This window comes from Neoarius graeffei, chromosome 12 (genome assembly GCF_027579695.1).
Source record: "Neoarius graeffei isolate fNeoGra1 chromosome 12, fNeoGra1.pri, whole genome shotgun sequence".
NCBI classification, from domain to species: domain Eukaryota; kingdom Metazoa; phylum Chordata; class Actinopteri; order Siluriformes; family Ariidae; genus Neoarius; species Neoarius graeffei.
The window spans coordinates 42,486,833-42,497,830 of NC_083580.1; the positions used below are offsets into that span (position 1 = coordinate 42,486,833).

The 10,998-nt window shown below is 41.4% G+C and overlaps 1 protein-coding gene across 1 annotated transcript in view; it reads right to left on the reverse strand.

Moving 5' to 3' along the window:
- Positions 1-10,718, reverse strand: part of qpctlb (glutaminyl-peptide cyclotransferase-like b) — a 53,783-nt gene extending 43,065 nt beyond the window's left edge. The window contains exons 1-2 of the mRNA XM_060935041.1: positions 10,512-10,718; positions 9,068-9,214 (exon numbers count right to left, since the gene is read on the reverse strand). Coding sequence (XP_060791024.1) covers positions 9,068-9,214; positions 10,512-10,718 — 354 coding nt within the window. The remainder of the gene's footprint in view (positions 1-9,067; positions 9,215-10,511) is intronic.
- Between the last annotated feature and the right edge of the window lie 280 nt (positions 10,719-10,998).

Here is a 10,998-nt window from a genome sequence, read left to right on the forward strand (position 1 = left end):
TCAGATCTGCAATGTATTTTATATGAAAAATGCACGTTTTTCAACACGAGAAGACAAACTTCATATCTTCAAAAAAATGTGATTTTATTATATAAACACATTCACAAACAAAAAGTACACAAATTTGTCAAAACATTTCATTGATATCCTCATGCGTGACATAAAAAGAATTATTATACATACAAGACACTTTTTCAATGGAATAAAAACATCCATTCTATTCCCTTCCAGCAGGTTTCATTCATTTGGTTCGAAAGCATGCAATATTGTTATCATATCACTTATCCTACATATGTTAAGCCACTTTACCCAATGGAGAAAGAGCATGCAATATGGTTTGCGATACTGCACATTGTCAAGACAACATAATGTCACACGTTGGAACCGATGCAAATATCTGATGACAAAACTTTTCTGCTGCGCATGCGCAGAACCATTTCTTTGTCCTCTGGGAAAGAGAAAGACTAGGCTAATCCAGTGCTAGGATTAGCTATACTATAATTGAGCACTAAATAAATAAACTGAAAACTGAAACTAAAGAGGCATTGAACACCCGAAAGGCTACCAAACCTTCATTAGATATTCTTAACACATATTTACAAACAGTGGCAAACCATTACTATTACAGCTGGGACTTCAGACACGCCAAAAAACAACAAAGCAAAGGATACTGCAAGGGATTGGGGCAGACTGCCAGGTAGCTCTGTTGTGTGTAGCTGTCAATATTGATTTTAAAAGTAACTAAGGCAATTACATGGGGAATGAATACTTAAGTATGAGTGAAAAATACTGGGACGAGCATACATGGAAGAAGAGTCTGGAGACAGAAATCTTAGTTTCTCGGTCATTAACCTGTGCTACTTGCTCTCAATAGCACTGACTTGACTGCTTTATTACACCGGCTGGAAGGTTACTCCACTGCTGTGCTAACAGGGTCGATTCGTGGTTAAGCTAGCATTGGCCTTCGAGAAGGCCGAGGGTGATACATTTTTGGTCCCTCTCACTATAAATTAATATCTGATTGGTTAATTCATCTGTTACTTCCAACATAAACATACACTGCCATGGCCATCTGTCCCAGCAATGACGTCCTAACCAATGAGTGAGCCAGCTCTAAACCCTTCTCTGCCTAGAGACAACAAACAAAACAATCTCACTGGATAACTCTGTTTTAATGTTTTCAGGACAGTAACCCTTTCATTTCTGAAGCAAATTTGATAGAAAATGATGCCAAATTATAATTAGAATAGAATAAGTATAATGAAATTATGAAAGAATGAAAGCAATTAAAGAATGATAGAAATTAAATATAACATTTGAAATGTTTATGTTTGGGCCTTCAGTGAAGGCCTAGAAGGTCCTGATGGTTCCCCTCTGTTTCCATTATCCATAACTACTTATCCTGTGCAGTGTTGTGGCCAAGTTGGAGCCTATCTCAGCTGACTATGGGCAAGAGGCGGGGTACACCCTGGACAAGTCACCAAAACATCGCAGGGCTGACACATAGAGACAAACAAAGATTCATAATCACACCTACGGTCAATTTAGATACATCTATTAGCTTAACCTGCATGTCTTTGGGGGAAACCAGAGCACCCGGAGGAAACCCATGGAGAGCATGCAAACTCCACACAGAAAGTTCCCTGTCAGCCACTGGGCTCAAACCCAGAACCTTCTTGCTGTGAGGTGACAGTGCTAACCACTACACCACTGTGCCGTCCATTTCCTGCTATTTACAAGAGAAAAACATACCAACAGACATCGAAAAACTGTTAAAGAGAATGTATAATAATAATAATAATAATAATATTGGCTGGCTTTTTTCATGGTATATCAAATATATTCCATTCAGCTAGTATGATATTGAATGAGTCGAAGACGAGTTCAATATCATGCTAGCTGAATGGAATATATATGAAAAACCACTCAAAGCCAGCCAATATTATTAAAATATATTTGCCATCAGGATGTACAACCCCGATTCCAAAAAAGTTGGGACAAAGTACAAATTGTAAATAAAAACAGAATGCAATAATTTACAAATCTCAAAAACTGATATTGTATTCAAAATAGAACATAGACAACATATCAAATGTCGAAAGTGAGACATTTTGAAATTTCATGCCAAATATTGGCTCATTTGAAATTTCATGACAGCAACACACCTCAAAAAAGTTGGGACAGGGGCAATAAGAGGCTGGAAAAGTTAAAGGTACAAAAAAGGAACAGCTGGAGGACCAAATTGCAACTCATTAGGTCAACTGGCAATAGGTCATTAACATGACTGGGTATAAAAAGAGCATCTTGGAGTGGCAGTGGCTCTCAGAAGTAAAGATGGGAAGAGGATCACCAATCCCCCTAATTCTGCACCGACAAATAGTGGAGCAATATCAGAAAGGAGTTCGACAGTGTAAAATTGCAAAGAGTTTGAACATATCATCATCTACAGTGCATATCATTATCAAAAGATTCAGAGAATCTGGAAGAATCTCTGTGCGTAAGGGTCAAGGCCGGATAGCCATACTGGGTGCCCGTGATCTTTGGGCCTTTAGATGCCACTGCATCACATACAGGCATGCTTCTGTATTGGAAATCACAAAATGGGCTCAGGAATATTTCCTGAGAACATTATCTATGAACACAATTCACCGTGCCATCCGCCATTGCCAGCTAAAACTCGATAGTTCAAAGAAGAAGCCGTATCTAAACACGATCCAGAAGTGCAGACGTCTTCTCTGGGCCAAGGCTCATTTAAAATGGACTGTGGCAAAGTGGAAAACTGTTCTGTGGTCAGACGAATCAAAATTTGAAGTTTTTTATGGAAATCAGGGACACCATGTCATTTGGACTAAAGAGGAGAAGGACGACCCAAGTTGTTATCAGCGCCCAGTTCAGAAGCCTGCATCTCCGATGGTATGGGGTTGCATTAGTGCGTGTGGCATGGGCAGCTTACACATCTGGAAAGACACCATCAATGCTGAAAGATATATCCAGGTTCTAGAGCAACATATGCTCCCATCCAGACGACGTCTCTTTCAGGGAAGACCTTGCATTTTCCAACATGACAATGCCAAACCACATACTGCATCAATTACAGCATCATGGCTGCGTAGAAGAAGGGTCCGGGTACTGAACTGGCCAGCCTGCAGTCCAGATCTTTCACCCATAGAAAACATTTGGCGCATCATAAAATGGAAGCTACGACAAAAAAGACCTAAGACAGTTGAGCAACTAGAATCCTACATTAGACAGAATGGATTAACATTCCTATCCCTAAACTTGAGCAACTTGTCTCCTCAGTCCCCAGACGTTTACAGACTGTTGTAAAGAGAAAAGGGGATGTCTCACAGTGGTAAACATGGCCCTGTCCCAACTTTTTTGAGATGTGTTGTTGTCATGAAATTTAAAATCACCTAATTTTTCTCTTTAAATGATACATTTTCTCAGTTTAAACATTTGATATGTCATCAATGTTCTATTCTAAATAAAATATGGAATTTTGAAACTTCCACATCATTGCATTCCATTTTTATTTATAATTTGTACTTTGTCCCAACTTTTTTGGAATCGGGGTTGTAGTTCGTATAAAAAATACGAGTAGCATATTTCCCAATAAAATACTTGTGTCTATATAATATAGTAGAGTATTTCTCATTTCTTTCACTTTTCAGTTAGTTCCACACAAGCATTCTGGTAACAAATGCACAAATTCCTCCCTCAAAATATAGTCCCATCTCTGAAAGGACAGGTTATACATGTTTATAACTTAACTGAAATGTCTTTGAAGAAGAATTCATGAAAACATTTTATAACTGTCAGTAACAGTGTTGAGAGCACAAGCTCAAAACAGCCTTCAAACATGGCTGCCACGAACTACAACTTCCAAGAACCACAGCATCCTCTGTCTCTGGCTTATTAAATGCACCTGTCTCTCATTATCGTCATTATCAACAACCCTATATAAACACCACTCTCACTCACTGTGAAGTATTGTTCAGTGTTTCCTTTCTGTTGTTACCAAGCTATTTACTTTCTGTCTGCCTTCTAGTATTCGATCTTTGTTTGTGTTTACCTCAACCATGTCTCTTCGTCTCGTCTACGTTATCTGGTTTGCCGATTGACCAACCTCCACCTGTTTCTTTGACTACGTTTCTTGTCTACTGTTTTGGCTCTGTCTACAGTTTGCTTCTCCCGCTCTCACCTGCATCTGTAAGTGCCTGCACCCTGACAGGATACTTTGTCGTCAAATGGATGCAGCAGAGGAGGTGAAGCAGACTGCCCTTAATGCTCAAGGGTGCCTCTTAGGAGAACATCAGCAGATGCTCAGTGACCTCAACACCAAGATGGTGCAGCTCACTGCTGTGATGTCGCAGGCACTCCTAATATGCCCTGAAGCCTCCATAAGCTCCACAAAGCTCCTCCCATTACCTGAGAAATACACTGGCGATGCTGCCAGCTGTAGGGGATTTCTTCTCCAATGCTCCCTTTATTTCTCATCCCTCACCGGAATTTCTGATGACCAAAAGATCGCAAAGTTTCTCATGCTGCTGACTGGTAAGGCTCTTCAGTGGGCAAGTGCTGTCTGGGAGCGCAGAGGTGAGCACACTACATCTTACAATCGTTTCCTGGAATTATTTGAGCAAGTCTTCGATCATGAACCTGAGGGCATCGAAGTTAGAGAGAGTCTATTGACCATTAAGCAGGGAAATAGAAGAGTCGCCGAATACGCTCTGGACTTTTGAGCCCTAGCTGCCGGCAGTGGCTGGAATGAGCCAGCTTTAAAGGCTGCCTTTCGCCAAGATGGCCTTTCGCCAAGCATCTCAAAATGAACACTTAACTCTAGACTCTTTCCTTGATCTAGCTATCCAATTGGATCATCTAATCAGCAGCAGACCAGCTTTACAAAATGCTGCCACGCTGCCTCCAGCCACTAACGCACCCACGCCCATGGAGGTATCTCAGGCTCATCTGAAACGTTCAGAGAGAGAGAAGGAATCACTAGGGTTTGTGTTTCTACTGCAGGGAGCCTAACTATCTTATTTCTAAATGCCCTGTTCGTCTGCCTCACAGCAATGTTGAAGCATTGACAAGCCTGGTGAGTCCCCTGTTACCTCAGAAGACTCAATCTTTTAAAATACCAGTCATATTGAAGCTGCCAGTGTCGACACATGTGCTCTCTGCATTTATTGACTCGGGGCAGAGGGGAATTTCATCAACATCTCAATCATCCAGAAATTCCACCTGTCCATGAACACCTTGCAGAGACCACTCAGCCTCAAGACCATCAATGGAGGTCCCATAGGGGATGGACTCATCACCACTCACACTACCCCTCTTCAAATTTAGGTGGGAGCTCTTCACTCAGAACTTCTTTCGCTGTATATCACACTGACAGCACACCATGACATCATCTTAGGCTATCCCTGGTTTCAATTACATGATCCACTGATATCCTGGCAACATAAAGACATTCTTCAATGGTCATCAACCCATTTTTAAAACTATCTGCTTCATCCCCAACTAACCCTCTCGTCTAGGTCATTGGAGTCCACAGCCCGACTCACTCGACAACATTCCTGAATGTTATATGGACCTAAAGGAAGTATTCAGCAAGGGTAAGGCATGTGGCCTACCTCCTCACTGCCCATATGACTGTGCAATTGATCTCCTCCCAGATACCACTCCTCCACGCAACCATATTTATCCACTTTTCCAGACTGAGCAAGCAGCTATGGAAGAATATGTACAGGAAGCCTTGAACCAGGGGTACATTCAACCTTCCACCTCACCTGCATCTGCTGGCTTCTTCATGGAGAAGAAGGGAAGAGGTCTTTGCCCATGCATCGATTATAGGGGTCTCAACCAAATCACAGTGAAATACCCCTACCCTCTTCCACTTGTACTTTTGGCTCTTGAGCAACTACATTCTGCTAGAAATTTCTCTAAACTGGACTTGCGTAGTGTGTATAACCTGATCAAAATCAGAGAGGGGGAATGGAAGACAGCCTTCAGTACCACCACCAGCCATTTTGAATACCAGGTAATGCCTTATGGCCTTTCTTTGGCACCAAATGTATTTCAGTGCCTGATCAATGATGTTCTCAGAGACATGTTGGGGAAGTATGTCATTGCCTACATTGATGACGACATCTTAATTTACTCCCCTGATGATGAAAGCCATCAAAAACATGTCACAGCTGTACTCTCCCACCTCCTCAAAGATTACCTGTATGTAAAAGCCGAGAAGTGTGAATTTCATGTACACCAGATCTCATTTCTGGGATACATTATCAGTGCTGAGGGAGTCAGCATGGACAAATCTAAAGTCTCAGCTGTCACATCTTGGCCTGCTTTGGTTAATGAACTACAGCGTTTTCTGGGCTTCACCAATTTTTACTGGTGCTTCATTAGGGGCTTTAGCACCATTGCCACATCCCTAACCTCTCTCCTAAAGAATGCCCCTCAACACCTCCAGTGGAATCCAGCAGCCAAGGAGGCCTTCAGAAAATTCAAGATTGCTTTCACCAAGGCTCCCATATTTGAGCATCCTGACCCCACTAAGCCTTTTGTAAAGGAAGTAGATGCATCAGAGACTGGAGTAGGGGGAGTGCTCTCTCAATGATTCAGGGAGAAGCCCAAACTGCACCCAGTGGCTTTCTTCTCTAAGAAGCTCACACCCACAGAGAGGAACTATGACATCGGCAATAGAGAACTACTAGCCATTAAGTTAGCCCTTGAAGAATGGAGGCATTGGCTGGAGGGAGCCACGCACCCCTTTGTAATCCTAACCGATCTTGAGAACCTTTGAATATTTCAAGAAAGCAAAGTGCCTCAACCCACGTCAAGCCAGATGGGCACTGTTTTTTTACTCGTTTTAAATTCATAATATCATATTGTCCAGGCACCAAAATTGATGCACTTTCCAGAATCCACAGCTCCTCACCACACAACTCCAAACCACACCTCATCCTATCACCTGAGTGCTTTTGTTCAGGCCATTACCTGGGACTTGGATGAAGAAATCAAAAGATCTCAACCGCAGACACCTCCAGAGAATTGCTCCCTCCGGCTTCCTGTACGTCCCGCACGACCTCAGAGGCAGACTCATCATTTGGGCTCATGCATCCCCGCCACAGTAGCCAGCGTACACACCAGCTACTTAAGAATAAATATTGGTGGGAGGATATGGTAACTGAAATCAACCACTTTGTCTCCTCATGCTCAGAGTGTGCACAAGCCAAGGTACCACAAACCCCACCTGCTGGAAAATTATGCCCCCTCCCTGTACCTCTAAGACCCTGGTCACACCTGCCCATCGACTTCATCACTGATCTTCCACCTTCCCAAGGCAACACAGTGATCATAGTCATTGACAGATTTTCCAAGGCTCTCAGACTCATCCTGTTATCTGGTCTACCCATAGCATTCCAAACCGCCAAACTTATCTTCCACAATGTTTTTAAATATTTTGGCATTCTGGAGGATATTGTCAGTGACCAGAGCCCCCAGTTCATCTCCAGACTCTGGTCATGCTTCATGGAAAGATTGGAAATTTCAGTAAATCTTACCTCTGGCTACCACCCACAATCCAGTGGCCAAGTCGAATGGGCCAATCAGGAAATAAGGTGCTTCCTGCGAATCTTCAGCATGAGGAACCAGGGGGATTGGGCACAATTCCTTCCATGGGCCAAGTATGCACAGAATTCACTCAAACACTGCCACTCAACTAACCCCATTCCAGTGCATACTCAGCTACCAACACCCCCCCCCCCCCCCCCCCCCGTTCCCATGGGATGATGCACCCATTCAGGTACAAGCAGTCGACACCTGGTTCAAGCGGAGCCAACAGATATAGGAGGAGGTACAACAGAGAATAGAAACAGTCAATGCTAAATACAAGCAATACGCTAACAAACACAGGAGCAAGAACCCGGAATACGCTCCAGAAAATCGGGTATGGGTCTCCACAAGGGACCTGAAAGAATCCAACACATTTAAGAAGCTACAGGCTCGCTATATTGGTCCATACAAGGTTCTTTGTCACATCAACGAAATTTTGTATAAACTAGAGCTCCCACCTCACAGCCGTGTTGCACCCACTTTTCACATCTGTTTGAAACTAGCAATCCAAGGCCCACTATCAGCTAACACTCCCACCCAAGAGCCCCCCTTTAAACTTCGAGGGGGAACCCATCTACCAGGGGAAACAAGATCCTGAACTCCTGATGTAAACAAAGACAACTAGAGTATCTGGTAGGCTATGGACCTGAGGAGCGAAGTTGGGTAGGCACAAGGGACGTCCTGGACCCTCTCCTGATACAGGAATTTCATAGCCAACACCTCAGCAAACCGGCACCAAGAGGGAGAGGATGTCCAAGGAAGAATGTTGCTCCTCGGGGGAGGTTCTGTCAGTAACAGCGTTGAGAGCACAAGCTCGAAACAGCCTTCAAACATGGCCGCCACGAACTACAACTCCCAAGAACCACAGTGCTCTCTGTCTCCAGCTTATTAAATGCACCTGTCTCTCATTATCAATAACCCTATATAAACACCACTCTCACTCACTGTGAAGTATCGTTCAGTGTTTCCTTTCTGTCATTACCAAGCCATTTACTTTCTGCCTGCCTTCTAGTATTCGACCTTTGTTTGTTTACCTCGACCACATCTCTTAGTCTTGTCTACATTATCCAGTTTGCCGATTGACCAACCTCCACCCATTTCTTTGATTTATGCTTCTTGTGTACTATTTTGGCTCTGTCTACAGTTTGCTTCTCCCGCTCTCCCCTGCGTCTGTAAGTGCCTGCACCCTGACAATAACATGTTTATTCACTCCCCCAACAACTGGTCATAGGTTTATATATAGGTTTAATTATATTACCTTTTTTTTAGTGTGCATCATATAAATATATATATTTTTTCTCAGTTTAGGGAAATGTGTGAAGAAATTATTGTGAAGAAATGGTAACTGCTCATATGTTCTCTGAAGTATTCCTTGTTTTAAAATATTTTGATACATTTGATTAATAAGCTGCTTGTCCAGCTTCTCATTATCCATTCATAATTTTACCCTTCGAACAGTACGGCTACCACGAGAGCCTGGGTGTCGCTCTATGAGGATAGGCTGGAGAAGGGCATACCACAACCGAGCCCAGTTCACCTCAGAGACCAGCCGCTTCACCTGGGCCGCGGTGGGCTTACTCGGCCTGTGGGTCAGCTAGGAAAAAATGTACACAGTAATTAAGAGGTGTGGGATGGAGGTGCTCAAATTGACATGTTAGATATGTGCATGTGATATTTTGGTATTAAAGCCTTGAAAGCATTATTATTTAGAATTTAAAATGTTATAGTGCAGATTGTCTCGAAGCTGCTTTAGACATTAGTGCCTTAGCCTGCAGTGAACAAAGAAAGGAGAACCTCCCGTAAGAGCTAAGTAGGAAGAACTTTATACCAAAAGAACGATAAATAATATTAAATTAATTATTTCAGGTTAGCCCATGTTAAATATGAATTCAAACCCTCAAATCCTGAAGTCCTTTAAATGTTAGCCAGTTATCAATATTTAGTATGAATATGCAGGTGACTTATAGAAAATCATGCACACTTATTGGTCAAGAGATTCAGACTATTTCTTGATAATCACCTCAACCAACTCGGCCAAATGGTGACCATTCACTTTAGCAGCGTAAGTGAGGAAGAATTACAAATTATGAAAGAAAATGCTGTTCCTAAAAGCACTAAAGATGCTAGGATTGGTCTAAAACTATTAAAAGGTAAGGTGGAATTGTGATTTATTTTATCTATTTCAAAACAAGTAACACAAGTACCTTCATTACATTTGCTTGCCGCTTTTGAAGTTTGAAACAAATTATATATATATATATATATATATATATATATATATATATATATATATATATATATATATATATATATATATATATTTTTTTTTTTTTTTTTAAATAACCACCTACCTGTGCATTTATATTAAAACAGTTATCCACCTCAGGCTCAATGAATATCAGTATGGTAAATAATAGCCGCAGCTTCGTCTCGGTTATCATACACCAATATTCACTTCACCTTCAGCAAATAATTGTTAAATATTAAAAAGATTCACTAAAATTCCTATCAAATCTAATTTTGACTACCAAACTAATGTTAGCAGTAAAGAATGTAGAACAATTATAAATATACTGTCGTATATTATAGTATGACTGTTTTATCCAAAAATTGTGAGTGTTTATACATATGGCTTTAAAATCCATTCAGTTAATGTTAGTAACAGACAACACAGTGGCAGGGATGAATGCTAATGACTTCCTTTTTCCTACTTGAAGATTTCCATATAGGAACTCAAAGATAAACATTTCCATCATGCATTCAAGCCTTCAGGACATACCTACTCTCACAGCTGCTTTTTAATTTCATATAAGGATTCAACAAAAGGTCTACGTTTCAGACAGGTCTGTGTCATCTCAATTAAACACAAAACAGAGATGCAGGTTACCCACTTTATCATTTTTAAGGTCTGGAACTCTATCAAATAAATCTTCAGATCTTCTTGCATCGTGGTCAGACAGCATTAATCCCAGACTCAGTGTCACTGCCAGCAGCATGCATAAGCAGAGCAGCAGCATTCTCATTCGGCAAATAGGTAGCTGACTGCATATGCCAAAAACACAGCTCAGCTGAGTTGCCTTTGACCTTCTGTGCTTCATTTCAGACTGTGCAGCAAGTAACACAATCTATGAACAAACACATGAACAGTTAAAATAGCTTCGTTTACACCACCAGTTTACACATCCTCAACCACAAATTCTATTGGAATATTTATGCAAAAAAAAATTTAACCCTTAATCCAGATTTAGTCAATCAACCAATCTATATTAAGTTTGCTTCTTTCGTACTGCATTGAGTAACTTAACTAACAAGTAATGGGAGCTTATAGCTACCATTTTTTAGCATTGTGTAAACTGCATATCACGTGATTTCTAACAC